The sequence below is a fragment of the Mesocricetus auratus genome, unplaced genomic scaffold (genome assembly GCF_017639785.1).
Source record: "Mesocricetus auratus isolate SY011 unplaced genomic scaffold, BCM_Maur_2.0 Super-Scaffold_100010, whole genome shotgun sequence".
Lineage (NCBI taxonomy): Eukaryota > Metazoa > Chordata > Mammalia > Rodentia > Cricetidae > Mesocricetus > Mesocricetus auratus.
The window spans coordinates 58494649-58516073 of record NW_024429194.1 but is presented as its reverse complement, the minus strand read 5'-3'; the positions used below and the strand labels follow the sequence as shown (position 1 = coordinate 58516073).

General features: G+C 40.8%; 1 protein-coding gene across 2 annotated transcripts in view; it reads right to left on the bottom strand.

Moving 5' to 3' along the window:
- Nucleotides 1–21425, bottom strand: part of Stat4 (signal transducer and activator of transcription 4) — a 92484-nt gene that overhangs the window by 38264 nt on the left and 32795 nt on the right. For both annotated transcript variants that reach the window (XM_021235566.2, XM_013123968.3), the window contains exon 4: nt 1161–1259. In XM_021235566.2, the coding sequence (XP_021091225.1) occupies nt 1161–1259 (99 nt within the window). The remainder of the gene's footprint in view (nt 1–1160; nt 1260–21425) is intronic.

Below are 21425 nucleotides of genomic sequence, written 5' to 3'. Positions count from 1 at the left end.
AGAGAGAGAATGGGAATAACTATACATGTGACAGGCATAAAAATGGACAGCTCCGTTTTTAAATGAAAACAATACTATTCTTTATCATCCAAGAATACCTAGTTGTTAAAACTTGAAAGTCCTCCATAAACATCCACAATCTGATAGTAACTTGAAGTTTAAACGGTTAAAAATATATTTTTTAATTCTTCATAAGTTGTATGACTAAAGTATGGAGAATGTCATTTAGAAAATATATTATCTTATGAACTTGTTTCTTACAGGATTAACTGAAAAAGTGTGCCTTAGAGACTGTTGATTCCTCTACTTATCTTTGCTAGGTTCTTACTGGATTCAGAAGAATGAGATAAAATATACTGCAAACTACATTAGGGCAAAGAACAGTCGAACAAGTACTTAGGGAGCTTCTTATTTTTTTTTTTGAGTTAGTTCAAATAGTTTTTTTTTTGCTTTTTTAAATTTATTTTTCAGTTTAAATTTAGATTAGAAACAAGGTTGCTTCACAAGTCAGTTCCAGGTCCCTCTCCCTTTCCTTCCCCTCCTCCCGTGCCCTCCCCCGAACCCCTAGGGAACTTCTGTAAGTCAAAATTCCTGTTGGTGGAGTAGGTCTTGAAGCATCAGTCAGGTCCAGGCTGTGAAGACATACACGCCAGGGAGGCAGAGTCCAAACTGGAATTGGGAATCTAACTGAAATGTGGTCACTGTGTTCCTAGATTAATATTGTAAAATCTTAGACCAAAATTTAGCCATGGAAACATAAAGGAATCTTGAATGAACAGTCACGTGCCACACATCTGTGACCCCCCCACACTTGGAAGGAGGACAGAAAAATTCCAAGTATATATTCTCTATATAGCTGGCCTTGAGCTACATAGAGAGCTCAAGGCCAGCCTGGACTACATGAGATCCCATGGTCAAAATTAAAAAAAGAAAAAAGAATTTGAAAAGACTTGGTAATTGTGTCAAAAACTTTTCAAAGATGAACCCAAGACCTTGGGCATGAGTGCCTGGAAGACTGGTAGAACCAGCAACACAGAAGAAGAAGATTTTGCAGAAAACTGAACTCAAGGAGAAAGCAAGATCACAAACTTAGAAATTATTACCTGGCAAGCCACCAGTGAAATGGATAGTGCACACAACTATGGATCAGAAAACGTTACCTGGATAGGCATGTTGGCTGCAGCCAATATTCTCCTCTCTTCCCTTAAACAATTCGAGATTACCACAGCTACATGCATTGGATTTCCATGAAACTTGCCCTGAAAAATAGGAAGCAAAAGCAGAATAAAATGCTTTGAAGAAACACATGTAAGTCATAAGGCAGTGCATACTTGAAAACTAACAATAATATCCTTATAACATTATTGGGATCATTTTCAAAATCTATTCCTTTACAATGCCATGGAAACCTAGACTCTTTTCCAGGTGGGGGTGAGTGGGTGGGTTGTTTTTTGAGACAGGATATCTCTGTGTAGCCTTGGCTGTCCTGGAACTCACTCTGTAGACCAGGTTGGCCTCGAACTCACAGAGATCCACCTGCCTCTGCCTCCTGAGTGCTGAAATTAAAGGCGTGCATCACCATCTCCTTGGGAAATCTATATTCTTAATGAGAGGATGCTGCTCTCTTTGCTTTCCAAACTCTAAATAGTTGTTCTTTGAACTCTTCTTTATGTAAGACCCTGAACACACTGGAGGGTCATCTTACTTTAGGCACTAGGCAGGTTTTAGACACAGTGGTTATGTCGCTTTGAGTTCTCAAGAAGGATGCTAGCTGTACATGTGGCAGCTCTCTGTTTCAGACCAACAGTCTATGTTGTGATCCACAGTTGATGGCATTCCTGTCAACTACCTCAAACTTAACACTATACTCAAGCAAAACTATATGTACCCACATGTCAGCAGTAATATTTTGACATTGAAGCATGCATACATTTTATCATCAAGGTTAATGGTGCATATGTTGTTCATTGGCAGCCTGAGGCACAAATCTAGCTATCAGATACATTGTTGTAAATGAAAATTATGAATCCCTTCAGATTGTCATAGTGCCTAGCAATGAGCCAGCACTCATTTATGCTACCTGCAAAAGCTATGTTCCCTAGCCCTGATTTGCAGAACTCTCTGGAAAACCATAATTTAGCTGTAGTGTTAAAACCTCTTTACTAGACTCTTTGGAGGCAAGATTAGCAAGAGGCACTGGAGACAATCACGCTAATTGAATCTCTGCCCTCCTCTCTTGAGGTGGTACTGAGACTCACGAAATGGCCAAAAGGTCAATAGCAAAAAAAAATTAGCAGTCTGAAAAGCAATCAAAAACAGATTATACAGATAGCAGCTAAACCAAAGGATCTTTCTGGGGAAAAGAGTGAGGGCTGTTGGCTGTTGGCTGTAAACATTATGGCTGTGACTTCCGTGGTAATATATCAGATTCTGTGTCAACTAACATTTCCATTTGTGAAATCAGGGTGGAAAACCAACTATTCGGGTCCCTGTTCTTCCACATTCACTCTTTAAATATCTTTTCCTTCTTTAAATCAGAAATTTCTAGCAGAAAACAAGGGGATTGACTGAAACTCAGAAGGCACAGCTATTAAAGTGACCCTGCTCCGTATGTGGGAATACCATGTTTCTATGACATCTACAATTTCACAGTCTATTTGAGCTTGTGCCTGCTAATATTGACATCTCTCGGATATTTTCACTTGCTTGCCTTTAAGTGTTCTCCCTCCTCCCTAAACCTATGTCTTCTCATCTTTTCCCTGAAAGTCATTAGAACATGTTTCATTGCTAAGAAGAAAGGTTATTTTTAGGGCTAATTTGGAAGCTCTGCGATTAATATAAATTGAGAATTTGTCCTTCTGGGATGAGGGGTCCCTCTAGTGCTGCAGGCACACTGTGTTGTCTTTGTTCTTCTCTTGATGGAAGATCTCCCATTGAGGTGCTGTGCTCAACACTGCTGTGCTGAGCTCATCTTCATTCTCCCGCCAACCTTAAGCTTCCATTACCATCGTCTCTGCTGTCCTCCATGCCTTGTGAGGTTAAGTCATTTGTTTCTTTCCTTTGTTATGGGTCAAGCATCAACACTTTTTTCATCGAAGAATGTTTTTACTTTCCTCTTAAACACCCCCCTAATTCAATGCCTCCCTTAAATATCTGAGACAAAATGTCTTATGAAAAACCACTGTGTATTCAATATCAAATCACTATTTTCACTTTCCTCGGTATTGACATGTTCATGCCCACCTTTGAGTAGTGACTATGTGTATAGAACTCAGAACAGCAATAAAATGATTCCCAACATGTGTTGGTGACAAGAGAAAAAGCAATTGAGAGGGAGATGTGGCAGTGGTGTCCTACTTCTCTCTCTGTTAAGATATTGTGAAGGTCGTGCTCTCTGCAGTGTCCTCTTACCGTCTTTCTTTCAATGCCAATCAACAGACGCTTTTTAATTGCAGCACAGTCGGCTTTATTAGTCTTTTCCCCAGCGATTAGGATTTTAATGATGCTAACTTTTACTAAGTTTCTGGAGTGGGGACTTTTTTCTGCGTCTTTTTGAGTCTAGATGAGCACTGGGATATTGGGTTGTAAACATCCTTAGGGCTGTGAGTACTGCTATAATATCATCACCTCGCATGCTGGCCAGCCCTTCTATTTGTGAAGCAAGAGTAACTTTGTAATATTAAGAATAACAACACTAGTAACCCTAATATACTAGCTTTGTTGTTAATTGCAGTTTATTTGGAGCTTTTTACTGAGGAGGGTTTCTTTTAATTTTTCCTTTTGTATAAGCAGTTCCAACAACATTCATTGAGAACCCTTTGTTCCCACTTTGCTGGCCCAGTTCTGCCATTGTAAGTCCCGTGTTCCCACCAACATGAGAGGTCTTCTTCCTGTCCTCGGTTCCATCTTAGAGATCCGTCTCTATGTCATCAGTGAGGTATTACTGGAGCTTTCCGGGAAGTCCTGATAGCAGCAGAAGAGAGCATTTTGCATTTCCACACAAATTTCAGAATCAGCTTGTAAGATTCCCCTACATGTGCGCACACGCACGCGCGCACACACACACACACATACACACACACACATAAAATCTCTCACATACCTCACACATTCACACAATCTCTCTCCCACACACATTTCACACACCCCACCCATTCATACATGCACACACACACACACACACACACACACAAACACACACACACTCATGTACCATTGACAGTTTCAGTATCACTGATACTTTGGAACAGTTAAGGGGGATTTGGCATGTATATGGTTTTGTTCTGGTCCAGTCATATCATGATTATAAGTGTCTCTCTATTAAACATTCTTAATTTCCCATAGGAGAGCCAAAACATCTTTTGTTGGGGTTACTTCTGTTTAGTTGATACTGTTTTGATATGAGAATATCTGATACCTTCCTGTTGTGACAGTTAAATTTGTGTTTTGATTTTGAGTCTAGCAAAGTTTCTGACTCCTATGGATTCTAATGATGTATTTGTAATATTAGTTTAAAATTCTAAATTTTTATCTGAAGATTCTTCTAGATTTTCTACACCCACTAATCAGCTCTTGAACAACATTGGTAGAATCTCCATCCTTTTTAATCATCTCATTTCCATCTTGCCTTCAAGACTTGTTTGGAAGTGTACTGGTTAATTTCCAAACACAAGGATTTCCATCTACTTTTTCTGCAACACAATATCTTTTTGTTTGTTTGTTTTTGAGACAGGGTTTTTCTCTGTAATAGTCCTGGCTATTCTGGAACTTACTCTATGAACCAGGCTGGCCTTGAACTCACTGAGGTCTGTCTGCCTCTGCCTCTCAAGTGCTGGGATTAAAGGTGTGTGCCACTACCCCATGGTTTCACGACTTCTTTTTTTTTGAAGAGGCAGGTTGGTTGTAGAAACCATACTTGATTAGTATTTAGTGAGCTTTTCACTATGAAGCATAAATCCCTGGAGGCTACTTCAGAATGGACTTGTCTTAGGATGTTTAAATGATTATTTTTTTATGTAGGTTAGAAACAATATTGTTTCACATGTCAATCCCAGCTGCCTCTCCCTCCCCTCTCCCCCCTGACCTCCCTACCAGGTCCCCCAGTCTCCTACCCAATCTCTACTCTGATCCCCATGGAGGGTGAGGCCCTCCATGCTGGATCTCCAGTAACTGTCATTTCATCCAGGGCAGGACCTAGGCCCTCCCCCAAGAGTCCCAGCTGAGAGAGCCTCCCATATTGTGGCATGGGCACTCAAAGTCTATTTGTGTGCCAGGGATAAACACTACCCACAGCCCCATAGATTACCTAGGCCTCCTCACTGACACCCACATTCAGGGTGTCTGGGTCAGTCCCACACTTTCCACACAGCCATCAATCTGGAGTCAAAGAGCTCCCCCTTGTTCAGGTCAACTGTTTCTGTGGGTTAAACCAGCCCAGTCTTAACTCTTTTGCCCATCAGTTCTCTCTTTCTGACATTGGATTCTAGTTCCATCAGTTGCTGGATGAACATTCTGTTTCCCAGACTCTCTGGCATTGGAATTGTATGCTGGCACTCCCCTGATTCATGTCTAAAATCCATAAATGAGTGAGTACACACCATGTTTCTCTTTTTGTGACTGGGTTACCTCACTCAGTATGGTTTCTTCTAATGCCATCCATTTGCCTGCAAATTTCAAGATTCCATTGTTTTTTCCCACTAAATAGTACTCCATTGTATAAATGTACCACATTTTCTCTATCCACTCTTCAGTTTAGGGGCATCTAGGTTGCTTCCAGGTTCTGGCTATTACAAATAATGCTGCTATGAACATAGTGGAACAGACGTCCTTGTTGTATGAGTGTGCATCTTTTGGATATATGCCTAAGAGTGGAATTGCTGGGTCTTGTGGTAGACTGATTCCCATTTTCCTGAGGAATCTCCATACTGATATCCAAAGTGTCTGTACAAGTCGGCACGCTCACCAGCAGTGTAGGAGCATTCCGCCTTTTACACATTCTCTCCAGCACACACTGTCATTGGAGTTTTTGATTTTAGTCATTTTGACAGGAGTTAGATAGAATCTCAGAGTTGTTTTGATTTGCATTTCCCGGATGGCTAGGGATGTTGAGTACTTTCTCAAGTGTCTCTCAGTCATTTTAGTCTCCTCTACTGTGAATTCTCTATTTAGTTCCGTACCCCATTTTTTGATTGGATCCTTTGGTGTTTTGGAGACTTGCTTCTTGAGTTCTTTGAAAATTTTGAACATCAGCCCTCTGTCAGATGTGGGGTTAGTGAATATATTTTCCCAATCTGTGGGTTGCCTTTTTGTCTTGCTGACCGTGTCCTTTGCCTTACAGAAGCTTCTCAGTTTCAGGAGGTTCCATTTATTAATTGTCGGTCTTAGTGTCTGTGCTACTGGAGTTATGTTCAGGAAGGAGTCTCCTGTACGAATTCGTTCAAGGGTGCCTCCCACTTTCTCTTCTAACAGGTTTAGTGTGGCTAGATTTATGTTGAGGTCTTTGATCCATTTGGACTTAAGTTTTGGGTTTCATGACTTCTAATATCCTTTAATTTTGACAAGATAGAGATTTCAATGGCATCAGCCACTAAGTTTGTTGATATCTGCTTTGTGGCCCAGCATATGAATAACATGTAAAAATTTCATGCTACCTTTCAGGGAATGAGTGTTCTGCTTTATTAAGCTAGGAGTCATTTAGCATGAATTTCTGTTTTGGTGCTGGCTTGTTTTAACTATTAATTTTATAAGTTATTGAAAAAAGTATGTCAAAATCTACTTTGTGAGTTGTTCTGTTTCTGATAGAAATATTTAGATGTCTAATATATTGCTTGTGATCAAAGTCCTTCATAGCTATGAATTGACCTTTATCTCCAGTAACAATTCTTACTTTAATCAAGATGACTAACTATGACATAATGCTTTTTAGTCACATTTTATCTTATTCCAAAAACTCTATTTTAAAGTGGATATGGATAGTTATTGAGTAACTAGCATCACACATACATAAAGTGGTAAATACACATGAAATAAGCATGGCTAATACATTCCCAACCCTTTTTTGCATTTTAAGAATTAGCTTTCCTGAAACTCATTTAAGCTCAGATTCATAGGCTGCTGTATTCTTCCACAGAGCAGTCCTGCGGGCTGTCCACATGTCAATGATGCATTTATCTAGGGTGCAGACAGCTCCTCAATCCTTTCTGTAAGGTTTCATACTGGAACTTTCACCAGAAGTCCTCAGTAGCAGATTTTCAGACAAGAACTGGCCTTCGACTCCTTTCCAGGTGACCAGCTGGCTTGTTGACTGATGCACTAAGAGTCATACTGTCATGATTGGCAATCGCATTGGTGTGTAGTTAGGGTGACTGCTGTGAACTGCTCACCTAGCTGTCCTTATCCATCTACCACTATGGCTTACTTCCAGTGACATCACTGAGCAGCTCTTCTGTTTATGTGTAGGAGTGTTTTGCCTGCATGTAAATATGTGTACCCTGTGCATGTCTGGTACCAGCAGAAGTCAGAAGAGGGCATCAGAAACTGGAATTACAGATGGTTGTAAACCACCATGTGGGTGGGTGCTGGGAATTGAACCTGGGTCCTCTGGGAGAGCACTAAATGCTCCTAACCTCTGAACCATCTCTCTAGCCCCTGTTCTTGTTCTTAGATATTGTTGTAGAGTTTAAATTTAAAGAGAGTGCAATGGTAGTAATCAACTGATAGACAGTAACAGGGATGTTGCCTTTTATGATCTGAATCTTATGCCCTTTAAAGATTTTTTTCTTTTTCTCCTTTTTTTTTTTTTTACAAGACAGGGTTTCTCTGTATTGTTTTGGAGGCTGTCAGTCCAGCCCGGCCTCGAACTCACAGAGATCCGCCTGCCTGTGCCTCCAGAGTGCTGGGATTAAAGGCGTGCACCACCACCACCCGGCTTTTTTTTCCTTTTTTAAAAAGAAGATCCCTAGAAGTGCAAATAATGTAATTTTAGGTCTTGCCAAGGCAAGCCTGCTTCCCACCCTCTGTTTTATTAAACATATCTTTCCACTTTTCTGCAGTGCCGTTGTGTTGGAAGTGAAGTGTGTCCTCCTCAGCCAGCAGGATGCTTCTGAACAGATGTGCGTTTTAAAGCTGATGCTGTACAATGCAGGATGCTTCTGGTACAAATGCGTGTTTTAAAGGTGATGCTGTGTAATGCAAGATTCACTTCTTATGACCATTCAGAGTTCTTCATCTCTTTTAAGGAATCTGACCATTGCTGTTGCCACTGCCAGTGTGACCAACACTGTGTACATCATGAATTCAGACATAGAATACAACCTATCACCTAATAGGTGGATCCCTTTCTTACATCCCATACAGCATTTAATGTTGCTTTCCAAGAAAATATGAGGCTGAGTCACTTAACCAGTAACAAATATGTATTAGACAAATGTCAAATGTGACATGCTCTTGACTCATTCTGTGCACGCAGCTATTTGCTCTAACTATAAATTGTTGTGTTCTATTTTGATGACATTTAGAAAGCAATTAAACAACATGTGTTATCACAACAGTGTATAATTCAAGTCAAGTGACAACCACACATATAGCTATGACCTAATTTCACATCATGCACAATAACAATGACACAGGGACTGCCACATGGCAACGGCAATTAAGAGGTGTTGAATATAAGATGCATCATCTGATTCAGGGGGCAGTTTCTCAGTCACTGCTGATGGGGCGGTAAACAGCAACCACAGTTTGGTAGTTTCTGATAAAACTAAACCCACTCTTGTCATGACATCTGGCAATCACTTTTCAGTATCTCTTTAAGGATGTTGGGAACTTATTTACACACAAGCACCATCTATGCATAGAAGTTTGGGACATCTATATTAATAATTGCTAATATTTAGAGGTTGCAAACGTCCTTCAGTTGGAGAATTGATCACATAAACTATTGTACACACAAACAAGATATTATTTAATATTCAAAAAGAAGACAAAATAAATTTAAAAACACACTGCTAAGAAACACTTCAGTTTGGAAGGGTTCTGGTTTTATAATTTCAAGAAAACTTAAAACTAGGGAGGTAGGGCTCGGCAGATTGCTCAGTTAGTGCTTGTCACATAATAGTGCTTGCCACACAGTGTGAGAATTTGAGTCCTGTGCCTTGAGTCTAGGCATGGTGGAATGCACTTGCAATGCTTGCTCTGTAGGGCAGAAATGGGTGGGTCCCTGAAGCTCAACTGGCCTGCCCATGTAGATGATTGGTGAGCTCCAGGTTCATTAAAAGGCCCTGTCCCAAAAATAAGGTGGTGAGCAACTGAGGAAGACACTCTGAACTGACCTATGGCCTTCAACTTCATGTGTACCCACATGGACACATGTACCCGCACACACACACACACACACACACACACACACACACACACACACAGTAGGAAGATAGTAAGAGAGTCGGTGGTTGCCAGGTGTTTGGAAGGGAGGAACACAGATGATATGGGGTGAGAGTAGAGAAACTGTCTTTTGTAACATCGTTGTGGTGGAGACACGACATTGTTAAAACTCAGAACTATAATGTAAATTATAGATTTTAGTTAATACACTGCCAGTTCATCAGCTATAACAAACGTATCGCATTAATACAGTATTTAAGAGACTGGTGGGAGAGAGGATGGGAGGGTAGGATGTATGTGGGAACTCTGTACTTCCCACACGATTTCCAGGAATCAATCAATCTATCTATCTATCAATCTATCAATCAATCTATCTATCTATCTATCCCCTCCCACCTTAAGCTGCCCTCTCGATAGAAATGAATGAAGTATAATAAAGTGCTTTCCTCAGACAAAGTTAGACTTAAATAGCACAGAATGGGCCCTAAGATCACTAAGTAGCTGTGGATGACCTTGAACTCTAGATCCCTCTGCATCTCTGTCTCTCTGGTGGTACAGTTTCCAGTGTGTCCCAACCACGCCCAGCACAAAGCTGGCTTTGATGAAACAGGAATGAACTGTAGGTTCTCAAAGGTTTTGCTATTTGTTTTGGCTAGTCTCAAACTCATAGAGAACTACCTGCCTTTGTCTCCTGAGTGTTGGAAGTAAAGGCTTTTGCTACTACACCCAGCTTCCAAAAGGTATACATTTTAATGACTTTTATTCATGCCAACACCAACACACTTTAACTGGCTAAAAATCAGCTGCAAGTGTGTGTTCATTTGTGTATTTAAGACCACACTTCCTGAAGGCACTGAGAGTCTTTCTGTAAAATTCGAGTACATTCTTGGCACAATGTTCTATGTCTGTTTTGATTGGCTGATGTTCATTGTCAGCTTGACAGTCTTACTATAAAGTCATCAGGGAGACATAACTCTGGGTACATCTGAGGGAGTTTCTAGATTATGTCAGCTGGGGTAGGAAGACAAGACAAATGTGAGTGCCACCGCTCCATGTGCTGGGGCTCCTGGACCTGGCCCTTGTAGGAAATTAAGGTATACCAGGCCTAGAGAGCCAACCTGAGCCGGGCAGTTGCTATCAGTGGTATTGATCCTGCCCAGCCAATGAGGGGCGACTATGAGTCCTTCCTGAGGCCCTAGCAACAGGAGCTGTCAGAGGTACTGATCATGACTAGCCTATGAGGGACAACTGTACAACGTCAATGGACAAGAATGCCTGGGTGCTGAGAGAGTTTGCAAGTTTGTATCCATTGCTAAGAGTCTGCTGTTTCCTTTCTACCTGACTCCTGAGGCCTGTGTCATTGACTTTGAGCCTTCTCACCCCTTTCCCCAAGGGAGCCATTAGGACCCAGCAAAAGGCACTGTCACCTGTCTCTGCTTCCTGACTGTAGGTACAGTGTGACCAGCCACCTCACACTCCTGCCTTTCTCAAGTGGCTTTCGTCAGGCACTCTGTCACACAACAAGATGAGGAACTAATTAATGCACCCACGAAGACTGAATCTACTTGACACCATTGCTCTGTACAGCCACAGCCACAGGACCTGACTCTGTGCCTCGGACATTAACTTGGTGACTTCAGGTAAACGATATGTTAATCTTCATTGCTTCATTTGCCCTATTACTTGCGAGACTAACCCTTGAGAAGAGCACTCCAGACAATTGAAAGACCTTTGCAACTTGTAAAGCACACTAAATAATAGAGGGTTTCTGTATTGCTTCAGGGTTATGTTAGGGAGTTTTAACTCTCATACACGTAAATCAACAACAACAACAACAATAACAGTGTTACAAGAAACACTAATTTCGTCCTAGTTTAACAGACATGACCAGACTGATTGATCTGTGTTCCAGGAAGTATAAAAGGTACTCAAATATAAAATACAAAACTACAATAAAAAAGAAGTTTCAGAAAATGTGAAACTGTGCTTTTTTTTTTAAATAAATGACAGTTGGGGACTTTCCTGGTATTTCTTGAGGACTCAGAAGAAAGGCACCAAAAGTGACTCTGAATAAAATAATTAATCTCTCAGCCCACAGCTGTTAGCAAAGCCATCAGCAAATGCTACATTTTTTCTTGCATAGAAAAGGCACGGAAAGCAAGCGTCCAGCCCTCAGCAGTAATGGCCTTTGACAGCAGGCTCAAGATGGAGATTCCTACCTCTATTACAATCCTTTGGTATTAGAATTGCTTTTAAATATTTAAGCGTGTGTCGGTGTAATGATTAAAACTGAATAGAAATGATGAAGCACGCACTAGCAATATATATGCAATATATATATTGCAGATCTTTCACTTTGATTTCTGCAGAATTTTGATTTTGAAAATTGTCCATCAAGTCAAAAGGGAAGTTAGAGACCACTCTGATGACTAAAATTCCATGCCCATGGGGAATTCACAGCTTGCAATTGATACACTTTAAGTAGGAAATTAGCAGATGTAGATGTAACTTTATCATTCTTGAACACAAGAAAAATAGTCCCTGTATTTACGAACTGCCTACTGTATACTGGGTACTTTACAGGCAGCTTTAATCCCAGATAGATCTGGCAAGGTACCCATCAGGAAGCATAGGTGTTACATCACTTGTGGGCATTATATCACTTGTAAAGACTCATAGAACCAGAAACTTAAGGAAAAGCAACCTCAAGTCCAGGTGATTTTCAGGCTACAACTTTGGTTTTTGCAAGTCACTACTACCTCAAGACAATAGCAATCTGATGCCTTTTTGGTTAATAGACTCTGTGAACCATAAACTGCATTTATTTTACTTTGTCAGACAGGTTCAAGGCAGTTACCATTTTATGGAACCTGAAGATGGGTGCAGTGTTTAAACAATTAGTAGAGAGGTGCCACATGCTGATTATGAAGTAGGTGGTTTGGACTGAAGTCACAGAGGTCTGATGACTTCCGGAGGTTCTACTTGTTGATAAAGGCAGCCCACCACAGCTGCTGAGTGCTCCTGTGTGCCCTTGCGGAACCTAATGAGGAATGCCGAGGGTGCAAAGCCCTGACCACTCTTGGCTCCTCTTCCCTCTGGGATATTCTTAGTAGCAGCCTTGATGAAGTAATGCAGCTCTTAACAGTATGCTCCCAAGTTTGCTGCTTCCATACTGATGGGGGAGGCAATTTTAGATTCTGAAGTGCACCACAAGTGCAGTACACTATATTGACAATGATCAGCTGTATTGATAAGCACAATGTAAGAGAGAATTGTGGGAAATATGAGAAAGCTGGTACAGTTCCATTCAAGTGGGAAAAATGAGTCATGTCTGACAGCACACACTCCTGTAATCCCAGATTTTAGGAGGCCGAGGCAGGGGGACAGCAGGTTCATAGCCAACCTGATTTACACAGTGAGACCATGTCTCAAAAAAAAAAACAGACAAAAATTGTAAGGCTTCTTTTGTGCAGAGTTTCATATTAATTAAAAGATGAGTTTTTAAAAAGTATTAGAATTGACAAAAAGTTGTGTGTTGGAGGGGCTGTTTTAAACCAAGATGGTACTTTCAGAAATGGTGTAAAAAAGATAGGCTTTTTATTCAATTAAAGGGGGGGTTTTGGTGTGTTAAATAATGAAATCAAAAGACATGGTAAACTAAGAAAATATTAACTCATATGGATTATTAGTATGTGCAAAGATGTGTTTAAGGTTTTAAAAACTTATGTATATATACGTATATACGTATATACATATATACATAAGTGTGTATACACACACACACACACACCTTTGAAGCTGATGGAAAACCCAGTGTAAAAGAATGGGGAATTCACAAAAGAGTACAACCAAGTGTGGGAATGGATGCCCAGCCTCACAATTATCAGACAGACAGAAAGAAAGAGGAAAAGAAGAAAGAAAAGGAAGGAAGAAAGGAAGGAGGGAAGAAAGGAAGGAATAAAGAAAGGAGGAAAGAAAGGAAGGAAAGAAGGAAGAAAACAGTTTTCCAAATATTGGCAAAAATGAAAGATAATTAGAACTGTAGTTGGAGCCAGAAAGATGACTCTGTGAGTAAAGGTGCTTACTGTCAAGCCTGACAGCCTGAGACCTCCACAGGCGTGCCCTGGGATGCATACCATATACATCTCTCTCTCTCTCTCTCTCTCTCTCTCTCTCTCTCTCTCTCTCTCTCTCTCTCTCTCTCTCTCACGCACACACACAGAGGCACACACATGAATACACACACACACACACATATATATATAGTTAGTGAAAATGCAGAGTCCATTCTTTCCTATTTTGCTGATGAATTGTGAATTTGTGACATCTTAGAAAGGCAATCTCATATTGACCAAGTTTTAAAATGCTTATGATTTTAACCAGTAAGTACATTTCCAGCCCCCTATCCTGTAAAACTTAAAGCAGGGCTCATGATCTACGAACAACTGGAAGAGCGGAGATTACATACAGAGCAGGAATTGCCCGGTAAATCGCAACGCAACCACACTGCGGACTGTTTGTTACCATTGATAAGAGAGGACTTCTGTGAAGTGAAATTTGGAAAGCAGAGAAATGAATAATAAAGTTTCGCTTTTGTAAGCGGTAAACTCTTGACATCATCACTTAGAAAACTCTGTAACCGCATGCATACATTCCCATGGGCATAATTCACATACTTTCCACTTTTACTTACTCATGGAATCATGGACACGAACGCCTGTATATTTAGCTGTTAACACTGACATCTGCAAGGGCGGCGATGGTGGGCACAGAGGTGAGAAATAAACAAGTGAGGGAGAGTTTAATAAAGTCAGATGTGTGATTCAGTCTGCTTCAGGGGAAGTGATACTTGTGTGTTTATGCAGCAAAAGTACAAAAGTATGGCAACTGAAATGTAAACAGTGGTTGCATTATTTTGGTGGAATTTTAGGGTTTTCGTTCTCTCTTCTTTCTTTCTTCCTCTTTCTTTCTTTCTTTTTAGACATGTCATTATCATTTAAATTCTCACAAAGGCCTGCATAATGCCAGGCGGTGGTGGCACCCAATTGTGTTTGCCTGCGTCCCTCCCTCAGACCCTTACTGATTTAGAACTCATTAAAGAGATGTATTCACCTTTCTCTTATCTTTAATCTCAGCACTCGGGAGGCAGAGGCAGGTGGATCACTGAGTTCGAGGCCAGCCTGATCTACAGAGCAAGTGCCAGGACAGACTCCAAAACAATACAGAGAAACCCTGTCTCGAAAAACCAAAAAAAACCAAACCAAAACAAAACAAAAAACAAAAAAAAAAAAACAAAAACTGTAAAAAAAGGAAAAACAGTTTTTATTCTAATAAGTTTTATTGGTAATTTTAAAATTTGGTTCATGTAACGATCAAAATATAGGGCATTAGAACCTAAAACAAGACATGGAGAATCTTCCAATCAGAAGAAATAAAGAAAGCTATTCTGTGGGTTGACATTTGAGAAGCAGCCTTCAAAGAGCCAATAAATGTTCCGTTGAACAAATGTAGAAATTCACCCCAAGTGTGGTGGAAGCATGAATACTAATTGAAACACTGAGAAATTGAACTGAAAGTGTTGCTAATGGCCTGTAAATAATGGGGGGGGGGCTAGTGCTTAGATGACCTGTAAGCCAACTGCAGAAGTGAGGAGGACAGGACCCAGGACCTTTTCAGAGTGCTGAAGCTGGTGTGCGGGCACCTACAGTGAACTTACCAGTGGTCTCTGCTACTCTAAATGTCTGCATGTGGACACCCTTCTCCACTAGAACACTGGGAGGAGATGTTAATAGAGTTTCTGCGTTTCTCAAATGTCAACCTCTTAGGGTGGCTGGCCCGGGCCTCCATGACCATCTTTCCATTTTCCATTTCAATCCAAATGTGTTCGCCTGCATCCCTCAGATCCTTACTGATTTAGAGCTCATTAAAGAGATGTATTCACCTTTCTCTTATCATTTTTGGGTGCAAACTCACACCAAGCGATGCATTTGTGTATTTTGTGTCTTCTGGGCATGAATGCCCTTGACAGCCTGACCCAGCAGCATTGAACACAGCCTTTGTGGTGATGATTTACCTAAGTGAATTCCCTGGAATGTATGTCTTTAGGATTCGAGGTCAAAATCAGAGCTTTAGACCCTTTCAGGACATTGTCAACAGTGACATTTAGAGAAAGGCCACCCCACTTTTTCTACCTTGATCGTCTCCCACCTGTGAAAGCTCAGCCTTGCTTTCTCTCCTAAGCGATGAGAACTAAGTGGGATGTTCACATGGTCACAATCAATTGTTAAATTAAGGTCAATTATATATGTGTTTTTGATTGCAGAAGTAAAAATATCCTTTATGGGAAATTTTTACATTGCAAAATCACTAAGATTCAGGAAGATCCACAAGAAAAGAAAGATCATCTAAATCCAGTATATTTTCTCCATGTGTGTAGCCTGTAGGCATACATTAAAAATACATTCCAAAGTGTGCTATGTATTGTAAATCTGCTACTTCACTTAATTGATACTTCATTGCATTAAAATTCTTCAATGATGTAATTTTAGTAGTGGACTGATTTTTTAAAATAATTTTTCCATTTAGATTATTGTTTTTCACCATCAAAGTGTTTTATTATTAGCCCAAGTGTTATTGTTATAGCACTTCGATCTTGTGCATTAATATTTTTAACTTGTCAGGAAAATGAACAAGATACATTAAAATACTCCACACTCGCCTATTTTTTGTTTATAATGTTACTTAATATGTCCTAGATTCCATAAACTTGATCAATAAATGTTCACTTGAAATTGTCTCTTCTAATATTATAATATTTGTCTTGATTATTACTTTGGGGTTTAAATTTGACATTTTAAAATTGTTTCATAAGCAGTAAATTAAATATTACATGTCCTTAGTGCCAAATTAATGTCAGATGTATTTTCTCATTTTCATTCTATGTTACAAAATAACATGGTGACAATACTTTGTTTTGTATCATTATACACTCAGGGTTTTATTTTGGGTTCTGCTCACACCCTGGATGGTTGCTTATAAAGATCAGGGCTAAGCTTTATGTTGATTCCAAATGAAACCATATTAATAACAGGAGGACTCCATTGGCTTACACTATTACTTTAATATGCCTCCTTCTGCTCTGTCGGTTCCCCATTTCTCTTGCTTGTCTGTCGCTATACAGCCTCTGTTGCCTTCGCGCTTACGTTCTCCAAACGTTTGGGTACGTAGTCTACTATGATAACAGCAATGCCTACTCAACTTACTGGAAGCACTTTTGCACACAACCTTATTTGTATTACCATGCCCAAGGATGACTTCACCTTCACGGCTGAGTGTGGGCTGCTGGGCTGATAGAATGGGTCCTGGTTGTGCACAAGTCCCACTTCCGCCATCTGCGCTGTCACCATTTCACTAGCACCAATCAGTGCTCCGTGGTGAGAACACTGCCCTTGAAGTCAGAATTCTATTGTACGAAATAAAAGCTAAAGTTTTAAAATGTCCATGGCGGATAACAAACTTGGCGTTTCTTAACTAAACATCTATTTGTTTATTGTAGCGGGGAGTGGGGTATATGCCATAGTCCTTGTGGAAGTCAGAGGACAACTTGTAGGAGTTGCTTCTCTCCTTCTAACTTACGGGTTCCAGAATTGAACTCAGGTTGTCAGGCTTTGTCTTAGTCATTTCTCAATTACTGTGATAAGACAGCATGACCAAGGCAACTTATAGAAGAGCTCCTTTTGGCAGTCTTACAGGGTGATCCGTGACCGTCATGGTGGGGAGTATGGTGGCAGACACGGCATTGCGGCAGTAGCTGAGCGGTCACAAAGCAGAAACTGAGACAGGAGAGAGACACAGAGACACAGGCAGAGACAGAGACAGAGGAGAGAACACAATAACTGGGGAACGGCATGGCTCTTGAGACCCCAAAGATCATCCCAGCAGCACAACTCCTGTAACAAGGCCACACTTCCTAACCCTTCCCAAAGTGATCTTACTCAAACCACGCAGGTTTGGCAGCAAGCGCCTTGATACACTGAACCATCTCGCTGGCTCAAACATTTCAAATTCATGCCTCCATGGTTTCTTAGTTAGCTAGGAAAGTGTTCTAGAACTTATCCTCAGTTGCCATTCTCTTTCTCTTCCATTTTGCTTTCTCTCCACCAGTTACTCGTGTTGGTTCTTTTGACTCTGGTGTTCTTTAGTGTTCCCAGACGGTGACTCCAGTGTCTTCTTTGTGCTGTCCATGGTGTCAGCTCTATCCAGCATGATTTTAATTTTACCCAGTTCTTTCTCCCTCCGTGGGATCCTTTCTTATGTTAGTCACAATATATTCTTTTTGCGTGTTGTTCTTTTACATTTTTCATTTTAACCTATTTGCTGTCTTAGAGTTCTGCCTTTCTTAGGAAGTTCTTCAGACAACAGAGTGTTAATAGATCATTTTCAGAAGTCTACCCTCTGATACTTAAGGCATGCTTGGAGGTTTTTGTTCTAGGGAGTCAAGGTTGGTTTTGTGAGTTTTATCTGCCTGATCCTTGTATATATTTCATTTACATTTTAGAATTAGAATTCAGTAATATATATATATATATATATATATATATATATGGGTTTTAGTGGATATGGGGTGTGTGTGTGTGTGTTTTGAAACAGGGTTTCTCTCTGTAACATCTCTGATTGTCCTGGAACTCACTTTGTAGACCAGACTAGCCTCAGACTTAGTGATCCTCCTGCCTCTGCCTCACAAGCGCTGGAACTAAAGGTGTGTACCACCACCGCCCGGCCCTTTCATATATTTTATCTGAAATCTCTGAAATATTTTCATGCTAATTATTAACTTGAAGTCCTCATTTGGCTCTCTATACAGAAAATGGAGACCAACACAGAAAACCACAACTAAACACAATCCAGATATCAACAGGTCATGGCGAGCATCACAGTTCCTACATCTATGGCAGCTCCTGAGACTGTGGCTCAGGGAACTTTGTGGGAAGGAGGCAGAAAGGTTAACAGCCAGAATACCAGGACAACTGCTATGCAGCCATCTCTCACAGAAACGTCTGCATCAACAGGACAGGAATAGAATGGGAGAAAATTTCATGGGGTCTGTTGCATGATAAATAAAAGACCCAGAGACAAATATTGGGGTTGAAGCTTCAAGCTGTTGATCAGAAAAGCAAAGCAGCCAAGCCAATAGATCCTACCTCTACCCAGCTGAAATGGCAATCCTGTCCCCATGCATCCCCAGAGGCAAAAGCTCTCAGTTCCTGTCTCCTCCTCCTTATGTTCCTTTCTCCACTCAGCAGTACCTCCTGTCTTCACCTCCCTAGTGCTGGAATTAAACATGTGTGATCCCAGGTGCTGAGATCACCTTTGTGTGAGCTGTTTCTTGTAGGACTGGATCAGTTTCGTGTAGTCATTATGGCCCTGAACTAACAGAGGTCTGTCCACCTCTTAAGTCTGAGTCCTGGGATTAAAGGTGTATGCCACCACCTCCTGGCTTCTATGGCTAACTAGCATGGCTGCTTTGCTATTGTGATCTCCAGTGGCTTTAAGGAATCATAAACAATGTATCACCGCAGGGGTCCCTCCTTAGACAAGCAACCACAGACAACTGATAACTGCCAGGCTCCCCTGTAGAATATACTTCCAAGTAGAATATACTTCCAAGAATGGGCCCTCTTACTGGTTGTCCAGTGCAGTGTGGTCAGCCCTGAAGCCATACACATACAACCAACAACAATGGGCCTAGCAGGCGACATTTATATATAGTTGTGCATATACATACGTTCTTATGTTTATATGTATGCAACATTATTCAAAGAAAAAGAAGCTATCAACTTGGGGGATGAGTTTGAAAGAGGGCTTCTGGGAAGGGCTGGAAGGTGGAAAGGGAGGAGGGAAAGTGATGTATTTCTATTTCAATTAAAGACATTTACATTTCTTGAAATAACTTTTAAACCAAATAAATAAAGTAAAATGGTCAACGGCCCATTTCCTTTCATTTATCTCCCCTACTAATCTTAACTCTTAACTTTGAGAAAAATCTCATCGAGTACTAATATGTCTTTAATATCTGTTATTCTGTGTTTAACTTGAAGGAAACTGTTCAGACAGTGAGACGTATGGTTTCCCCTGGGCTCCTGTCTTACAGCCTGTGTAGAGATGTTCACCCATCTCTGGTGAGCAAGTCTGAGACTGTGAGTGGTAAGGACTGGAGTGTTCTAGGTACCAGAGCCTTTTATAATCTTTTAATATAAAATACCACTCAAATTGTCACATAACACAGTTTTGTGAAAAATGCATCTCTCCATCTGCAATTAAATTTCACAAACAGAAGAAATGTACAGGGCCTCATAGTGTCAAAGCTTACCACTCTAAGACTATGGGAGCTGGTATCACCTGCTTTTCATTTGTCTTTAATTTCCAAATTTCCCGTAGTTAGTAAGACAAAAAAACCATTCTTCTAACTAAACAGAAAAGGTCCAACTGCTACAGGAACCACCAGTGAACAGTATTTTCCTTATGTTCAGGTCTAACAATTTCTGGGAGAAGATAAGACCTTAATGTAGATACAAAATTCTATAACTACTTGTCATTTTTATTTATTTACCAATAAGAAAAAGGAGAAAAAAGTTCACAGTGGGCATATGTGAAAGATTTTGGTTTATTTGTTTGCATTGGCCTGGGTGGACCAGAGCTCACTGTGTAGCTCAGGCTCTGTGGGAGCTCACAGATATCAGCTTCTGGAGCCCGCAGATAGTCCCCTGCACCCAACTATGAAGATGACCTTTGTTTTCCATACTTGGGATTTAACCAGAAAACGTCAGTATGAGATTCTGGGGCTGAAATAAACATATTAAAGGACACTCCACAGCCACACTGTGTGAAGCATCAATCATGTCTTCAGCCAGCAGAATGGCTCAGCAGGTAAAATGCACTTGCTCTGCAAGCCTGAGTATCTGAGTTCAGTTCTCAGAAGTAAGAGGAGAGGCTCTGCTCCTGAGAATTTTCTCTTGACCTCCACATGTGCACCATGACACACATACATCATGATGCATGCATGCATGCACACTCATGTACCATGCACACATACATGCACAAAATAATGCAGATAATAAAATTTAAAAACATGGTATATTCCTTCCCAAAAGACTGGAAAAATGCATATCATCACAGCATAAAGCAACATCCATTGGAAGGAATAATTAAACTCCAATTATCTTACCGTACTGCCAGCTGCTGAAAAGCATATTAAATATGACTGCTGGCTGGTGTGTAAGACTTTGTCAAACTGAGACTCAACTCCCCTGGTGCTTCTGCTTCTGGATACAAAATCCTGTCTTATTTGGCTCCTAGAAGCAGAGTCACTGTAGGGACAGAGTCAGGTAGCGTCAGGTTTGGCATTAATTTGTAAAGAGAAGCCCTGCTATACCCAATGCTTTTTAGATTCATCACAGCTTCCAGTCATCAAATGTAAAAATAATAGACATAAATAAATGTCCATATAATGCATACCAGGTTGTGGGGAACTAGTTTTAAAATCTAATGCTGTGATGGACAATTAGCCAGAATCCAGACCCCCATCCACACCTTTCCCACAAGCAGTTTCAACAGCTCAGCTTACCACTGTATTAGAGCTGGGTTCCCTGCCTTTGCCCTTGCTTCCCCACAAGGTTACTTCGACATGACAAAGTATAATTTGGATCACACCATTCCCCTATCCACCCCCAATAGCTTCTCAATTCAGAATAAAAGCCAGAGTGTGCAATATCCTGTGCAAACCAAAGCCAAGTGTGACAGCCCATAGAGTCAGTACAGACTTGCACGTCCTTTTTAAAAAGACGAGAATTGGGGTTGGGGGAGGCTAAAGAGACGACTCTCCGGTTAAGAGCACTTCCTGTTCCTCCAGAGGACCCCCATTTAGTTTCTAGCATCTATGTAGGGTAGCTCTAAACCACCTGCAACTCTAGTTCCAAGGGATCTGATGGCCTTTTCTAGCCTCTGCAGGCACTGCTCCTCCCAGGCAGCATTCACTTAGAGACACACAT